The sequence below is a fragment of the Salvelinus sp. IW2-2015 genome, linkage group LG31 (genome assembly GCF_002910315.2).
Source record: "Salvelinus sp. IW2-2015 linkage group LG31, ASM291031v2, whole genome shotgun sequence".
NCBI classification, from domain to species: Eukaryota; Metazoa; Chordata; class Actinopteri; order Salmoniformes; family Salmonidae; genus Salvelinus; species Salvelinus sp. IW2-2015.
Window position 1 is genome coordinate 11,899,631 of NC_036870.1, and position 18,759 is coordinate 11,918,389.

At 41.5% G+C, this 18,759-nt stretch overlaps 1 protein-coding gene across 1 annotated transcript in view; it reads right to left on the minus strand.

Moving 5' to 3' along the window:
- The window catches only part of LOC111955494 (atrial natriuretic peptide receptor 1-like), a 135,891-nt gene that overhangs the window by 8,698 nt on the left and 108,434 nt on the right, over window positions 1-18,759 (minus strand). The window contains exons 6-15 of the mRNA XM_070436256.1: window positions 15,910-16,004; window positions 15,571-15,706; window positions 13,725-13,809; window positions 11,222-11,342; window positions 10,976-11,050; window positions 9,676-9,756; window positions 9,404-9,508; window positions 8,999-9,070; window positions 7,925-8,084; window positions 5,991-6,146 (exon numbers count right to left, since the gene is read on the minus strand). Coding sequence (XP_070292357.1) covers window positions 5,991-6,146; window positions 7,925-8,084; window positions 8,999-9,070; window positions 9,404-9,508; window positions 9,676-9,756; window positions 10,976-11,050; window positions 11,222-11,342; window positions 13,725-13,809; window positions 15,571-15,706; window positions 15,910-16,004 — 1,086 coding nt within the window. The remainder of the gene's footprint in view (window positions 1-5,990; window positions 6,147-7,924; window positions 8,085-8,998; window positions 9,071-9,403; window positions 9,509-9,675; window positions 9,757-10,975; window positions 11,051-11,221; window positions 11,343-13,724; window positions 13,810-15,570; window positions 15,707-15,909; window positions 16,005-18,759) is intronic.

Here is an 18,759-nt window from a genome sequence, read left to right on the forward strand (position 1 = left end):
TATTGGCATACTGCTCATACGAGACCAACAGGTTGTCCAGGATATTAGACCCATAACCCTGGGAGGCGGGATGGCGAGAGGGATGGAGGAGAGGAGAAAATGCAACGGGTAAAAGGGCGAGGGAGGTTTTTGAAGAAGTGTCAGAGCAGTGCAAACCTAGTTGTGAGTACATCAATCGTTGGGTAAAATAAAACAACCATGACATTGTTTTGTGGTGGGGTGAGGTTATTGTGATGCATGCAGATCTTAACGTAGTGGCATGGGATCAGTGCAGTCTGTAGATCAGGCACCATTATATAACATGCATGGTGGTTAATGAGGTTTAAGCAGGCGAGAGCACGTACAGACCCAGACTAGTGCTACCTGTTGTGTTTGCGCCCAGCAGCAGCCTTGATGGGTGGTAACTCGGGCCTCTTCGTTAACGAGAGAATCACTGACATGATGTCAGCTGGTCCATTTGTGGCAGGGCTGAAATGCAGTGGAAATGTTTTTTGGGGATTCAGTTCATTTGCATGGCAAAGAGGGACTTTGCAACTAATTGCAATTCATCTGATCACTCTTCATAACATTCTGGAGTATATGCAAATTGCCATCATACAAACTGAGGCAGCAGACTTTGTGAAAATTAATATTTGTGTCATTCTCAAAACGTTTAGCCACGACTGTACTAAGGCACATTTCAATTTCAGAGAGAGAGAGAGGTGGAGCTCAAGTGAACTTCATTTAGAAAAGCTACCGTGGACAGACAAGCCTCTTTTCCTTTCCAGTAACAAGAACGAGACACGCTAGAATAGTCCCACGGTTGCAGTAAAACCAGCCTCTTTCTCAAGGTCAATAGTTTCAGAGACATAACTGTATCAACAACAAAACAGTCCTTCTCATAAGTCTCTTCTCTGTCATCAAGTCTCCTATCCGCCATTAACCTATTACAGCTCTCAATCTCCTTCCCTCTATCTTTCTTTTCTGTTCCGAACGAGGCGGCCCTTCAAACGCAGAGGCATCCTAATAAACTTGAATATGAAAGGCCAAGGCAGAATGAGGTTGAAGGACACAATGTGCTCTGTTAAATGCATCAATACTTTAATGACTGTATCTGGGTCACCTCTCATGTTTGCTCTCCATATCAGCTCTTTTTCATTCCATAAATAAACAACCTTTCCATCCGGGGACCGACTCTTCCAGTGCCAATGTCCTGAACTCATTGTCCACCACCCCTCTCTCTCCTCATTTCATTGATTTTCCTCTTTTCTTATTTTTAGTTCCCAACTTCTGTCTCTTGTCTCTCACACATAAATGTTCAATTCAATTCAATGTGTGTACTGTATAACCACAGTCAGTGAGCTAGCTTAGCATATAGCGCTGCCTCCCTGAACCAGGGTCCTCTACCTCAAGGGTTCCCAACCTAGGGGGCCCGCACACCCCATACAGAGCGGCAACGTTTCACGGGGGTGAGAGGGGGGAACCTTTATTTTTTTTACACAATTCTCGATTGTTTATACCGATCTAAATCTGCAAGGATAGAAACAAGTGGTAAAATGCCAGAAGAAGACGCTACTGATGCACACGGGAATATCTTTGGTTTGTCTCTATGACGTTCATATGAAGCTGAGCTACGACCTGGACTTTTCTTGGGAAGTAATCTTATACAATGTGTGATCATTTGATCTAATCACTGTCTGTAAAAGAGAATGTATATTAAATTGAGTGTTGATATAAATTATCATAATAAAACATATTCGGTAGTGGAATAACATTTGGGGAAATCGGGTCTAGACTTGATTTCCTTATCATTATTATCATTATTATTATTATTATCATTATTACTATTATTATTATGATCATTATTATCATCATAATTATTATTATTATCATTATTATTATCATTATCATCATTATTAGAATAATTAATATAATAATTATTATCATTATTATTATTATATTAATAATAATAATAATAATAATCATTATTATTATTATTATCATTATTATTATCATTATTATTATCATTAAATAGCCTCCCTAAAAGATGGGTCTTGTTAAACTATGTAGGAATTGCAGGAAAATAGCTTAAAAACACACATTTTCCTAGGTCCCTCAAATTAAACAAAATCAAACTGGTGGTGTATTTAATATAGGCAATCTCAATAAACAATGAAAATTAGAAAAAGGGGGCCATGTGGAAAAAAGTCTGTGAACCCCTGCTTTACCACAGCAACACACATGACCACCCCCGTTTGACAACATACAAACCCATTGGCAACATTTCAWGCTAGCTGTGGCTACATGTACAGAATTTCAATGTGCTTCCATAAGAGCCTGCCTAGGCATTTCTACTGACAGCAACTAGGGAGCTAGCCCTTTATGACCACTGGGATCTACTTTTGATCCTACATACTTAGGGGAATGTCAAAGAGTCCTGAGCAGATTTTCCTATGCAGGAGATTTATGTTTCCCTGGAGAATAAGGTGGATGGCAGCAATTTACAATATGTAAGTATGTGTACTTATAGACTGTGTGTGTGTGTGTGTGTGGTGTGTGTGTGTTGTTGTGTGTGTGAAGCTTTTGGTTTTTTTTGACTGTGTTGTCGTGTGTGTGGTGTTGGTGAAAGATATATGGTGCAGGAGCGGACCTAGGAGATATGACAGAACCAGGGCTGACAGGACTGGAATGTAAAAGGGAAGATGGAAGGTGAAGATTGATTTTAAAAAAACACCTGAGGAGAGAAAGAGAGAGAGAGAGAAGGGGAAGAAAGAGAAGGGGGAAGAAGGAAGGAGAGAGAGACGGGGGGGAGAGAGAGAGAAGGGGGAGAAGAGAGAGAGAGATGGGGGAGAGAGAGAGGAGGAGAGGGAGAGAGAGAGAGAGAAGGGGAAGAAGAGAGAGAGAGAAGAGGAGAGGGAGAGAGGAGAGAGAGAGAGAGAGGGGGGAGGGGAGAGGGAGTTGAGATGAGGGGGAGATAGGGGGGGAGAGAGCGGGGAGAGAAAAAGCAAGACGATAAGACAGAAAAAAGAGAAGGAAAGAGAGTACTACTGTCACGCCCTGACCTTAGAGATCCTTATTTATTCTCTGTGTTTGGTTGGGTCAGGGTGTGACTCGGGTGGGAGAATCTATGTTTTCTATTTCTTTGTTGTTTTTGCCTAGTGTGGTTCCCAATCAGAGGCAGCTGTCTATCGTTGTCTCTGATTGGGGATCATATAATAGTTGTCATTTTCCGTTTGGGTTTTGTGGGGTGTTGTTTTCCGTTTAGTATCTGTGCCTGACGGAACTGTTCACTTTCGTTTTTGTATTCGTTATTTTTGTTTGAGTGATTCTTGACAATAAAGATCATGAACACTTTCCACGCTGCGCTTTGGTCTCATTCCGACGACAGCCATTACAACTACATGATTTACTACATTTAGCATTTTAAAAAGTAATGTATTACAACTACGGGTTGGGGTGGGCACATTATTAGTATACTAGTAATTATAGGTATTACTAGACCTGCATGAGCAAACACATACACACATGTTCATAGTACTTTCCGAGAGAGAGAGATATAGAGAGAGCGACAGGAGGAAGGAGGGTTGAGAAACCCACACACTTCTCAGAATCTAATTGGATTCAGTGCCATGCTTTTTGGAGAACACAAATAACAAATGACAAATGTGTAAAAAAAAATWAAAAAAAGTGTTGTACATTTTCCCTCTCTCCAAGATGCCTTTCAAAATGATTTGTGTTCTACACAGAAGCTAATATCTCGGTCTCTCTTGAATGTTTTTTTTTTATCTCAATGAGACTAACCTGGTTAAATGAAGGTAATAAAATCAATATATATTGTGCAATTAAATGCTTTYTCTTTCCCCAAAATAATCAAAATAAAAGATGCTAACCTCATCCGTTTTTCTCTTTTCAAGTGCCATTCCATCTGTCTGTACTTCAATCTTTAAGTCTAACCCTATTTACCTTGATATGTATTCTATATAATTACAGTGCCTTAGAAAGTATTCATAGCCCTTGACTTATTCCACATTTTGTTGGGTTACAGCCTGAATTCAAAATGGATTAAATACATTTTTCCCCCCTCAGCCATCTACAGGCAATACCCAAAGTGAAAACATGTTTCTAGAAATTTTTGCAAATGTATTGAAAATGAAATACAGAAATATCTCATTCACATAAGTGTTCACACCCCTGAGTCAATACTTTGTAGAYGCACCTTTGGCAGTGATTACATCTGTGAGWSTTTCTGGGTAAGTCTCTAAGAGCTTTCCACACCTGGATTGCGCAACATTTGCCCATTATTCATTTCAAAATTCTTCAAGCTCTGTCAAATTGGTTGTTGATCATTGCTAGACAACCATTTTCAGGTCTTGCTATAGATTTTCAAGTAGATTTAAGTCAAAACTGCAACTTGGCCACACAGGAGCATTCATTGTCTTCTTGGTAAGCAACTCTAGTATAGATTTGTRCTTGTGTTTTAGGTTATTGTACTGCTGAAAGTTGAATTCATCTCCCAGTGTCTGGTGGAAAGCAGACTGAACCAGGTTTTTCTCTAGGYTTTRGCCTGTGCTTAGCTCCATTAAATGTATTTTATATCCTGAAAAACTCCACAGCCCTTAACAWTTACAAGCATACCCATAACTGTAAGGACTGGGTYTCGGAGTGCGAAGTCAGGCGCAGGAAAAACAGAGGATTCAATAACAATGTTCCTTTAATGAAACACGGAGAAACTTCGGCCACCCCACTATACACTGGGTGCTCTACGTAAACTGCCCCAGACACGGGGAACGAAAACAGTCCAGTAACAAACTCGAACATYCACAAACACGTATAGTCCGAACAAACACCAAGCTTACAAACTAACAATCCCGCACAAAGAAACGGGCGGGCCGGCTGACTGATAAAGCCCAACTAATTAAGAACAAACACAAAACAGGTGTAACCAATGAACACATAAGGAGGGGGAGAAAAGGATCAGTGGCAGCTAATAGGCCGGTGACGACGACGACCGCCGAGCGCCACCCGAACGGGAAGGAGAGCCTGCCTCGGTCGGAGTCGTGACAATAACATGATGCAGCCACCCCTATGCTTGAAAATATGGAGAGTGGTACTCAGTAATGTGTTGTATTGGATTTYCCTGAAACATAACACTATATTCAGGACAAAAAGTGAATTGCTTTGCCACATTTTGCAGAATTACTTCAGTGGCTTGTTAGAATATTTGTATTCTCTACAGGCTTCCTTCTTTTCACTCGTGTAATTACTGTAGGTTAGCATTGTGGAGTAAGTGCAATGTTGTTGGTCCATCCTCAGTTTTCTCRTATCACAGCCATTCAACTCAAACTATTTTAATGTCACCATTGGCCTCATGGGGAAATCCCTGAGCGGTTTCCTTCCTATCCGGCAACTGAGTTCGGAAAGACATCTGTATCTTTGTAGTGACCGGGTGAATTGATATACCATTCAAAATGTAATTAAAAACTTCACCATATTCAATGTCTGCTTTAAAAAAAAAATGTACCCATCTACCAATAGGTGCCCTTCTTGGCGAGGCATTGGAAAAACTCCTTGGTCTTTGTGGTTTAATCTGTGTTTCAAATTCACCGCTCGACTGAGGGGCCTTAATTGTATGTGTAGGGTACAGAGATGATTTAAAAAAATAATGTTAAATACTATTATTGCACACAGAGTGAGTCCATGCAACTTATTATGTGACTTGATATGAAAATGTTTACTCCTGAATTTATTTAGGCTGCCCATAACAAATTGACTCAAGACATTTCATCTTTTCATTTTGAATTAAATGGTAAACATTTCGGAAAAACATAATTCCACTTTGACACTATGTGATGTGTAGGCGAGTGACAAAATCTCAATCTCAATTTAATCCATTTTAAATTCAGGCTGTAACACAACAAAATGTGGAAAACGTCAAGGGGTGTGAATACTTTCTGAAGGCACTGTACTTGACTGAAGAACACGCACAGACACAGACATAGACACACACACACCTTTGGGGCTGAGGGTGTCGCCCTCGACGTGGAAGACKCCTCGGAGCAGGGCCAGCTCCTGCAGAATGATGCCGAAGCTGTAGATGTCCCCTTTCTGTGTGCCACATGGTGGGGGACTATCTGCCCTCAGCAGCTCTGGAGCTGCCCACAATTTCCCTATAGAGGGAGAGGGAGTGAAGGGGGATGGGAGAGAAGGAAKGAGGGAGGTAGAGGGGGAAACCTTTATCTTAACAGGGAAGACATTGTAATYGACATTTTAATGTTTGTGCTTTTCTAAAAAATAATTTCATTCATTTCTGTCTTCTATTCATGTGCTGCTCTAATAACCTATTTCTGTGTTCATGCAAGTGGCTGACTGTACAAATCCTCATTATCAGTAGCTGCAATGTGACAGTACGTCCAGACCGTGTTTTGAAAACAAAATGACTGTGTTTTGAGAACGAACTAGATATCTCAGTTTCAAGGTCTCAGCTTAGAGAGAAGAAGCCTCGTGAGGTTTTGGTCTGTCACATGTTATAAACCAGTATTTGTCGGTCACATGAATGAAACCAATGGTAATGATTCATTAATTATGCTAAATCATGCAAATATAACTTGTCTGTGTATAGCRSTATACAAGACAACTGCTGGGACTGCCCCAGCAGAGCTCCTGATTGACATGTGTACTYTGGTGCATTYAGRTGMTTGGAACCTCTCCAGCGCGCTGACAATAAACAGTGATTCATTTAAGATTGACTTCAAGTGTCCCTGTGCAAGAATTTCTACAACAACATATTGAGATCTAGGTCTCTTTTTCYAATGTGCCCTGTATAATACAACATAAATATACACATTATAGACTATATATGCAGTACCATTCAAATATTTGGACACACCTACTCATTCAAGGGTTTTTCTTTATTTGACTATTATCTACATTGTAGAAAAAAGTGAAGACTTCAAAACTATGAAATAACACATATGGAATCATGTAGTGGGTCTTCCTTTCCTGTGGCGTTCCTCATGAGAGGCAGTTTCATAAAGTTCTTGAAATGTTCCGTATTGACTGACCTTCATGTCTRAAAGTAATGATGGACTGTCYTTTCTCTTTGCTTATTTGAGCTGTTCTTGCCATAATATGGACTTGGTCTTTTACCAAATAGGGCTATCTTCTGTATACCACCCCTACCTTGTCACAACACAACTGATTGGCTCAAACGCATTAAGAAGGAAAGAAATTCCACAAATGAACTTTTAACAAGGCACACCTGTTAATTGAAATGCATTCCAGGTGACTACCTCATGAAGCCGGTTGAGAGAATGTCAAGAGTGTGCAAAGCTGTCATCAAGACAAAGGGTGACTACTTTGAAGAATCTCAAATATAAAATATATTTTGATTTGTTTAACACTTTTTTGGTTACTACATGATTCCATATGTGTTATTTCATAGTTTTGATGTCTTCACTATTATTCTACAATGTAGAAACTAGRAAAAAGAAAGAAAAACCCTGGAATGATTAGGTGTGTCCAAATATATYTATATATTTTTTACACAACATWAGAATAAAAGGCCATTTCAAAGATGTACTTAGAGAGAAAGACCTAGTTTTAATACCCACCCTCTCAATCAGCAACTAATCAATACTTTTTCAGCCTGGTGATTTGACTGTTGAGCCACATCAATGACAAGTAATTAAATGGAGCCAGCAAGGGCTTTCTCAGGAAGGGACATTGTTACAGAACATACAGACAGAAGTATATTGTGTAAAACAGACCATAGTATTAGAAAAATGGCATGTTTAGTTTTTTTGAATAACAACAACAATAGCAGGAATCGTGACGTTCAATCACTTGGTTTGAGTTAATGTAGAGTGTGTGTGTGTGTGTTTGTTTGCTCATGCGTTCCGAGTCTTTGTCTACGCGTGAGTGTGTCTCTGCAGCTCTGGTAACTCACGGGCATAGTAGGCGTGTGTGTCCTCCATATTGGACTTTTCGCGAAAGCTAGCCAGCCCGTAGTCAGTGATCTTCAGAACAAAGCGACTGTCCACCACGCAGTTAGAGGACTTCAGGTTACCATGGGAGATGATGACGCTGTTGTGAAGGAAGGCCATTCCCTAGAATCAAAGATGATGTGATTCACAATATTTCTCCAACCAGTGGGCGACCCTGTGTAAAATGTTTCCTGCACAGGTCCATGCAGAGGGGCAGGAGCTGTCACATGCTTTAAGCCAATGAAATTGCATTCGCTGAACAACCTACGCATTACAAGTCAATAACCCAAAAATGTGTACCCTRCCATTAACTTCCATTGAAAATAGGCATAACTTCCTCTGCCAAGCCTTGAACTTCCTGTGGACAGAACAAAAGTACAGAGCTGGCCTTCTCACAACAGCTATCTCTGCTAGAAAGGACATTGAAGGGCATTAAATCAAGACTAACTCAGGTAAAATGCATGACTTCTTCATTCATCATTCTAACCAGGACACCAGGAGGAGTCAGACACCATCTGTCTACCCTTCATTATAAGCGTCACGACACATGCCCGGCCGCACACATGCACACGCACACACACACACAAATCTCCAAAACTTGAAAAATCCCAACTCCTGCTGCAGGCAATATACCTGACGGGTTGGTTGGATGTGGTCTAATCCCAAACATCTTGTGGAAAATATATGACACAAATCTAGTGTAAGAGCATGCAAGAAAGTGGGAMTGACAGGTAACAGGCTTGGCATAACTTTCTTCATTGACAATACAAAAAACCTATCGAGGTATGATAGAATAAATATGAGTTGAATCTTTTCGGCCCCTCCCCCAGCCCCAATACTGTGAAAACTACATTAAGTACCAGTTAAGTGGTCTGGGGCCTTCAGCACATAGACATATTATGCTCGTGACCCGGTTGGTTCGAATCCAGGACCCATCGCTACTTTGTCGCAAACCCCCTCCTGTCTTTCCTCCTTCTATACTGTCCTGTCTCTGAATMAAAACATCTCTGGATGGAGGATGAAGGATGGAGACGCACCTTAACAATGTCGTTGATGAGAGAGTATCTGAACATCCAGTCCAAGGTGATGGTCTCGCTCTCCATAAGATCCTGCACAACACATGAACAGAACCGTGACTATTTAAACACGCGCACACACACACACGCACGCACGCACGTACGCACGCACGCACATACCAATATGCATGACATGTCATATTCCATCCACATATTCCATTGGTGTTCAACAACATGTAGCCTAGATGGCAAACCAGCCATCTCAAGACTCAAGGGTAGCTACTGTAAGCTAGATGGCTCATTACTTACTCACTGTGTGAATGTGTGGTGTGGGAGATAAGAGAACAAAAGGGGTTTCAGTTAACAACGCTAAGGTCGTAAGGTTATAGAATAGAACAATGAGATCCTATAGGCTGTGTGAAGTACCTGCAGGCTGCCCCGGGGACAGTACTCTGTGATGATACAGATGTTCGGAGGATCGATACAGGCTCCGATAAAGCGAGTCAAGTGCTCGTTTTGAACATCACGCATCTGGAGGCAAGAAGATGAACACACACCATCCCCAACATACTTAGTTACAATTTAACTAACACCTGAGCGAAGTATACACCTTAGGAACGTGATAAGTAGAAGAAATAGAAGAAAGGACATTGTTGCTCTGGCAACATGTTTACAGGCCTACTGAATAAAACACTCACATGTTTGAGCTCAAAGAGCACTCTCCTGGTGAGCTCGATGCGCTTCTTGTTAGTGACGTACTTAATGGCCGAAATGTTTCCCTGGAAAGGAGGCCACATTAACACAATATTTCACCATCATTTGACTTTAAGTGTCCTTCAATGATATAATAATATCTATTTATTTGAAAGTACTGTTAAGAGGAGTGGAACGCATGTAAACTGCCCACGTGAACCCTAGCAGAATCCTGGTACGGACACTTATCCCTGGCAAATATTGAGTCTCACTTGAAACAAAGTAAAACTCATAAATGCTTCATAAGCACTACATAAACGCTTCACAAATCATCTGTAAGCATATGTCATACACTATAAATGGTTTATAAAGGGTGACATAACTATTCCCACTGTAGGGCGAATTGCCAAATGTGKCATAACACACTATGTATGTTTATACACCATTTATAGCAGGGGTTCTCAAAGTGGGGTCCAGGTACTGTGGCCCAATGTTTTTTTTAAATTAATATTATTAACAACAACAAATTAAACTAATTATGGCAAAGGGATCCGTGGAATACGTTTAGAGGGTGTACTACAATACAATACAATMACATATTATTAATCTACAGCCTATGTTCTTAACCCTGGGCAACATCYGCCTGGGAGGGTCACATGGATATTAGTGATCACAAAACTCCATCAATTATACATTTTTCAACTCAATACTTCTTGTATTCCCCKKAAAGMTTTTTTTTAAACATAAATGCTCTGTAATTAAAGATTTAAAATTGCAAAGTTTTCTCTCTGCCTCATAGCAAAATGTGCTGAATTGCACGATATTAGCTTTAAAGCTGCAACAACAAAACATCTCATGACAAAATGTGTAGAATTGCAGGAAATTAGGTTGAAAACCGCAAAATGTTCTCTCCGATGCTAAGAGGGGGCCTTTAAAATGTTCCTTCCCAGGGCCCGAGACTTGGTTCGTCTGGCAATGCACTGCCAAAGTCAGTAAAACTACTATGCTATTTTAATCTCACTCGTGTTGTGTTCTGATGGGGCCCCTAATGAATATGCTATCACAAAAGGAGTCCCTGGCCCCAAAAGTTTGAGAACCTCTGATTTATAGAGTAAAACCTACGCTTTGTGAAGCATCTATGTAGTGCTCATGAAGCCTTTATGCATGCTATATAAAGCCTTTGTACATTGTACTTTGTTTAAAGTGGGAACAACTATTGCATGTAGCACTACACAAATCCTTAATAAAGCAAATATTATAAGCATTGTCGGTGTGCTACAACAAGCCCTGTGTAAAAGGACAGACCTTGTAGTAGCCAGTCTTGGCGTAGATCTGGAAGTTTCCGTCCATGGTCAGGAGGGAGCCATAGTTGGAGCCTCTCTGTGGACCATATCGAGAGGGAATGAGGACTTTTCAGCGTGCATATCTGTGCTTTTTCAACACAGAGTGTTTCTATGTATCGGTGTGCGTGTAGGTGTGTGTAGGTGTGTGTGTGTGTAGGTGTACTGTATTTCATGTCTCTGTTTATGTGCGTGTTTCTCCGTGCAGTACCAGAGACAGGGTGAGTCTGCTGCAGGCCCTGCGCAGCACTTTCTCCAGGTCACTCATCTGCACGTCTTCCCATTGCACTCGCCAGAGCTGAGCAGCCAACTCATTCTCCAATTTCAGCTTCCTGAGGGAGAGAGTGTGGGGGGGGGTGAGAACGAGGGTCAAACAGAGAGAGAGAAGGGGGGAGGGTGAGAGAAGGGGAGACCAAAGGTGAGGAGAGAGGAGGCTTGAGAGAGGTTCAGCGATAGAATGAAGAGAGAGAGAGAGAGAGAGAGAGAGAGAGAGAGAGAGAGAGAGGAGAAGGAAGGAAGGAAGGAAGGAAGGAAAATAGAAGGAGAGAGTAGAGAAAGGAGAGCAGCCTCTGTCGTTGAGGGCGACAGAGAAAGAGAAATCAATGAAGAGAACGAGAGAGAGCGTGTAGGGAGAGAGAGGGAGAATGAGAATCCAGAATAAAGGACAGAGATTAAGGAGAGGCATGGCTGTGTTTCAGCGTGAGTGTACACGGTGTAGGACTGAACCTCTACCCACACAGGCCATCAACACTCCAAAATCAGAACCTCTATCACCTACCACCCACTACAAACTGTGTTCACACACACATTTCTCAGAAACACGTGCAACTCAACTATAGTATTGGGGATMGGATTAATTCATTGAGTATGGATAGAGAWTAATATCTGTCATTGAGTGTCGCCCCTCAATTTGTGATTACAATTTAAATCGAGTCATCATTCACCAACAGTGCTGTATGTGTGAAATTGTTTCAACGTGTACCTTGATATCACAGGCGGCTGGTGGCACCTTAATTGGGGAGMACAGGCTCATAGTAATGGCTGGAACGGAATMAATGGAATGGTATCAAACACATCACACACATGGTTTCCATGTGTTCAATACAATTCCATTTAGTCCATTCCAGCCATCGTTATGAGCCGTCCTCCCCTCAGCAGCCTCCTGTGCTTGATATAACATTCTTTACTGTAATAGAACATTACGTAAAAGAAAAGGCTAAAAAGTCACTAATCATGTGTAATAATAACACATTTATGTTGTTGTTTTTTAAAAATCTATGAACATAAACACATCATACAGTAGCTTCCATTTACAATAAACGACACATTTACAGATACACTTCACACAGACTAAGTCATCCATAGATTAAGTCATTAATATAGTAAGCGCTTATCCTACAAGAATATGAAAATGAACATTCATAAATGTATCCGTCAAATGATCGGCACCTTGCTGTATGTATAACGCGGGACAAAGTGTCAAAAGGGTCTGTGTAATTTTACATRGCATCACAAATTTTAACGGGATAGTTTGGGATTTTGGTAAATGAGGCCCTTTATCTACTTCCCCAGAGTCAGATGAACTCATGGATAAAAAATGTATGTCTCTGTGTCCAGTAAGAAGGAAGTTAGAGGTGGTTTTTGCGAGCCAATGCTAACTGGCGTCAGCACGAGGATTGGAAGTCTATGGGTATCTGCTAGCGTGCTCATCTGTTCATCTGACTCTGGGGAAGTAGATAAGGGCCTCGTAAAATGTGAAATATCGAAAAGTATCTGACAAAAGTAAAGATACAGGAAAGCTTATATCAAACACAAAGTGAGCATAATTATTTGCTAGAAAATGTAACTGAACTTGAACTTTTTCACTTTTCACTTATCAAACTTAACTCTAGAAAATGAAAAAACATATTGTTTTTTTTAAATATTTGATATGAGACATAATATGCTTTGACCTTAGGCATGATGTTCCTCCAGGGACACATWTTTTTTTTGAAAGTAAGGTCAACTTTCACCTGGACTTGCATTCAATGTTCAACAATTTTATCAGAAGAAATAATAAGCTATAAAGCAAGTGACATTTTCAGCTGCGAGCCTGATGGAGCTGGATACAGGACAGAGAGAAAAGTCAAAGGGCAAACGCTGGTCCGTGTTCATTAGCGCACACAACGCAGGATATATTAAAATGCTTTGCAACGGAAAACAAAAATGAATGTTTCTTATTAAACAACTCCAGGTAGTRGCTCCCTGTTTCAGTGTGTTTATTTCTGTTTGGTGCCTGATGAACATGACCCTAGTGGTGAGTCATCACTGAAGAGGAGACAGAATCACTTTAATTCCTTCCTTCTTGGCCTGATCTAATGTGTAAAGAAAGAGTAAGGGAAAAGAGGGCAGAGGAAGAAAGATAGTGAAAAGAGGAGAGTGACAAGGACAAGGGAGAGATAGACAGAGTAACAATGTGGGTAAGAAAGTTTAACATGGAGAAAAAAACGGTAGAAAATGGAAGAAAAGCAAACAGAAGAGAAAGAGATGGGGGGGAAATAAAATTGAGAAAATTAAAGAAGAGCAGAGTATGGGAAGAGAGTGAACAGAATTGAGAGKGCGATAGAGGAAGGGTGGAGGAMGGGTCGGGAGTGGAAAGGTGTCATCAGAACCCATACCATCGTCCGGTGTCTTCCTCAGAGAAGAGGGACGGTAAAAAAGGGGGCACCACTGACCTGTAGATGAAGACGGTGACAGTGACGATGATGACGAAGATGAAGCAAGCCACGATGGCCACCATCTGGTGCATAGTGACCGTCCCTGGGAGGAAAGGAAAATTCCGTCATAGCATGTGAAGCCTATGCCCTGAAATGATATGTGTATTACATTTAGTTACTTAGCAGGCACTGCTATCAATAGCCACTAGTCAGTGCCTTCAACTAAGGTAGGGAAAAATAACCAAACAATAGAAGTTGCTGAAACAACAACAGGTTTGTTTGACTTGGAAATATGTATTTTGTCTGCAACATTTTGTTTTGTGTGTTTTGGCAGTGTACTGAAGTGTTGGTTTCCCGCYGTGTATGTTTGATTGGATTCCATAAATATTAATTTAACTTTCACGTCTCGAAAAACACAGAAATCATGACACAGCGGGAAACCTAATCTCTTGATGTTCCTGATCTTAAGATCGAAGCAGCTGCCAAATACAAATGAAAAACAAACGCCACCATGCATGATAACGAGGCTGTTATGATAATGAGATTGTCATGATAATGAGACCYTTATGAGACTGCTATGAAAATGAGACTGTCAGATATTTCTGTGGATATTCACAAATAACATTTACTGAATGAGAACAATCCTATAAAATGTGTCTGCAGATAATGTTACCGTGCAATAATCGAAACCTAAGGGTCAAATCCTAACTTGAGATGTCTATGTGTACAGTGACATCATGCAAATAATGTAATGTGGTCAATGGGGGAATTGTTAATTGAGTTACACTATATATACAAAAGTATGTGGACACCCCTTCAAATTAGTGGATTTGGCTATTTCAGCCACACCCATTGCTGGCAAGTGTATAAAATTGAGCACACCGCCATGCAATCTCCATAGACAAACATTGGCAGTAGAATGGCCTTACTGAAGAGCTCAGTGACTTTCAACATGGCACCGTCATAGGACGCCACAAGTAAGTTTGTCAAATTTCTACCCTGCCACAGCTGTCCCGGTCAACTGTAAGTGCRMTTWTTGRGAAGTGGAAACGTCTAGGAGCAACAACGGCTCAGCCGCAAAGTGGTAGGCCACACAGAACGGGACCGGCGAGTGCTGAAGAGCGTGGAAGCAACGTCAGCACAATAACTGTTAGTCGGGAGCRTCATGAAATAGGTTTKCATAGCCGAGCWGCTGCACACAAGCCTAAGATCACCATACGCAATGCCAAGCCTTGGCTGGAGTGGGGTAAAGCTTGCCGCCATTGGACTCTGGAGCAGTGGGCGAATTTGGGTTTGGCGGATGCCAGGAAAACGCTACCTGCCCRAATGCATAGTGCCAACTGTAAAATTTGGTGGAGGAGGAATAATGGTCTGGGGCTGTATATCATGCTTCGGGCTGGGCCCTTTAGTTCCAGTGAAGGAAAATCTTAATGCTGCAGCATACGATGACATTCTAGACGATTCTGTGCTTCCAACTTTGTGGCAAGAGTTTGGGGAAGGCCCTTTCTTGTTTCAGCATAACAATGCCCCTGTGCACAAAGCAAGGTCCATACAGAAATGGTTTGTCATGAATGGTGGGGAAGAACTTGACTGGCCTGCACAGAGGCCTGACCTCAACCTCATCGAGGTGTGGTCATTGGTCATGTAGTGTATGTGTGAATTGCTCAGGTTAGGATTCCTCCATAACAGACTAAACAATCCTAGAGGTCAGAAGTCAGGGGCGRCATTTATCAATTGGGAGCAGCAAAAAAAAWAATATATATTTCAATGTTCGTACAATTGTGAGTGGGTTTTGTTTATGCATATGCAAATATACATATTTTTATGTTGATAAATGAGGCCCAACGGGTTCTTCGGTGCATACGTGCTAAGCAGGCGGGCTTGTCGTTCTTGAAGCCACAATCGGGGATGTCTTGGGGGGGGGCGCCCCCCGGCCACTGGACCTTCATGCCCGGCACTGGAACCAGCTCCTTCAGGGTGCTGTTGTAGACGGACACGATCTGGAGACACACAGGGTAGAAAACTACTGTAACTTTGGGTGTTGTCTGTGTAATGAAAGTGCCTTGTCATTGTAGGCTTTAAAGTAGCTACACTTGAAGAGTGTCTAGGACAAAGAACACAGCTACAGAGTGAGTGTGTATTTATGTACCAGTGTGTGTTTGTGCCTAACCACCACTTTGTGCGAGAAGCAGTCAGTGCCTACCTGAAAGACCCCAGAGTCAAGATCAGTCATYTCCCACAAGGCAAAGTCAATCTCTCGATCACCTGCCCCATCAATCTGAACCAAGCCAGTAACACCTGCCACAGAAGAGAAGAGAGAGAGACAGAGAGAGAGAGAAAGAACAGAGAGATTAACACAAAGGATTCAGGTGCACAATCTGGGCGCAAGCTCTGCTATTTCCTCATTGCTTTCAAGATTGAGAGATGGGCCTTTTGTATGATCCCGATGGTTGATTTTGTTGTSCTTTACAAAATAAATGAACAAACCKTAGCCAGCTGGGTCCATAATGTGTAGCACCACCTGTTGCCAGTCCCCGTGTGTTGCTACATCCTTTTCCCCACAGTATAACAAACCAACAGGATCAAAGTAGAAATTCCAAACTTCCTGCATTGCAGGTGCAGGGAAATTCTCCTGCAACAGGGTGATCAAAACCAATTGAGGCATTTTAAACAGATATCCTTAATTTCAGCTACTGTAGCTTTACACATCCTACTAATATCTTTCCTTTCATCTTAGTTTCTCCACTCACTGTGTAAGCTGGGAGCTAAGGCATGCAGGTCTTGAGTCAAACCAATATTCCAAGGCAAGACGATTGTGACCACTTGGGGGCAATGTCATGAACTAAAAATGTCTAGAACTACTTCTCCCACATATACAGTATCATGCTGGCATAAGAGGGTAACGTGATTGGGAAATATAGATACTGTAAAAATGTATTGTAAACCTCAAGTCCAAATTTGAGGTAAATTAGCAACTTTACTGTTTGGGAGGGGGTAGTGGAAAATAGGAGCATAATGTGATGCAAATCCCCTCTCTTGGATCAAGTCCTGGGTTAAGTCACCCACGTGGCTCATTCATCTACACTGTGCACACTTGAGACGGACATGGTTTTGAATATCAATAGGGGAAACCAAGGAAAACATATGAGTTGATTCAAACTGACGCCATCCCTTAGTTTGGCTATTGGCCSTACAGTTGTGGGAGCTACAAAGTTAGATTGTCACAAAAAAACGAAACCAAAACTCTGTACAGTGTTTTAAAAAACACTGTTTCTAGAAGATGTTAGGGTGCTGTGTTGGACACGCATTGCAGAAATTGTTCTGCTAATAACATCATGTGAGCTGACTTTTTGGTCCCCATCATCTGCTTAACTTCACAGGCACTTAGGCCTTTCCCATAATTCACCTCTTTGGCTTATTTGATCAATGACAGAGACACACAGTGGCTGGGAACTGAACCTYCAACCTCGATGTCAAAAGCCRGGCKTCCAAACCCAAACACCCACTTGTTCACCTCTTCAGACCACCGTGGTGGAAGAGTCTAGTAACAAAGTTTTGAAAAAAAAGCTCTCTGTCTTTCGAAACTCTCAAATTCCTCTATCTTCTGGAGTCAGAGTTGAACAGATGTTTAAATGAGCCTATAGAAATACGTTCCGTTGATTGTGTATTATTTAGTATTTCTACATTGCTCAACGTCATAAAAAGAAATGAATCARTGCATAATCTCTTAATTTATTTTCTCTGTGTCCAACATTCTGCCGCCTACATGTTCTACTGCTCTGACCTCAGATCAGATATGTGCAGCATCACAGCAGCTGTCCCTGACCTGAGTCTATAAGGCTCATAGTTGACTGAGGTAGTACAGCTCACTCGGAGACAAAATGTACCAAACTAGTGCTTATATACTAAGGTCTCTAAGCTTTACAGGGTGAATCCCGGATGGAATGCAGTTATATGACGCTCAAGGCTTAGGTCTCAAAGCGCTTTACATTGTATGGGGTTAATTAWCACATCATTCGTCTACGGTCTTACTTCAAAGGGCATTCGGCCCAGATGGCCATGGTTCTTTCAAAACCGTCATCATTTCAACAGACATGCACAGATTGATCTGTTCTGACATATACGTATGACGCACGCCAAAGGACATAACGTCCATTACATGAAACTCGGTCCCTAAAAAGGAAGTCATTTGTCGCTACGCTACATGATGTCTGTCTATATCATGACGATACTGCCGATTTATGACCTCTCAGTGTCAAACTATATAGAGCAGCTACTCAACTTGGAGTCTACAGGACAGATATCCATCACTTGTAAATCGGACAGAAAAACATTTGGAATAGTTGTCAAATGTAATCGAACACGACTGGAAAGGTGAAAGCAAGGGTTCCACTACATCATTTAACCTCGTCCAAAAACGTCAGATCTAGGATTACTTCAAGGAAGGAAGAAAGGAAGGAAGCAGGGAAGTACTAAAGGAAGAAAGGACTGAAGGAAGGAAGGACTAAAGGAAGAAAGGACTGAAGGAAGGAAGGACTAATGGAAGAAGGGACTGAAGGAAGGAAGAAAGGATATATTTGAAAAGTTTTCTAACAGAGCCATTTGTCTCAACTCAATTTGTCTTCACTCTTTCTGTCCTTCTGTTGTAAAATACCTGGCTAATTAGTGTGGGAGTAAAAAGCACAGTGGCAGCAGCGCTCGTCTCTGACAAGACTAATCGTGGTAGCAGTGGCATGTGCTTTCAACTAGGCGGGTGAACAGGGGAGTGGTCAAGGGGTGCATTGAAAACAGAACTGTAATTAAAGCAAGTAAAGTGTGTGTGTGTGTGTGTAGAAAGAGAGAGAGGAAGAGAAGCAGATCTCGTCTGACATGTTTTCCCAGCTCTTAGACAGGCAGAACCCGAGGAGTGTCCCGTGCACCACCACAAAAAAAGAAGAGAATTTGCATTTAACTGAATGATAACAGTGATGCTGCTTTTAATTTCACACAGGGTGATTTGACAAAAACAAAATGAAAAAAGCTTTCTGGCTTTCAGTCTCATATGTTGAAAACA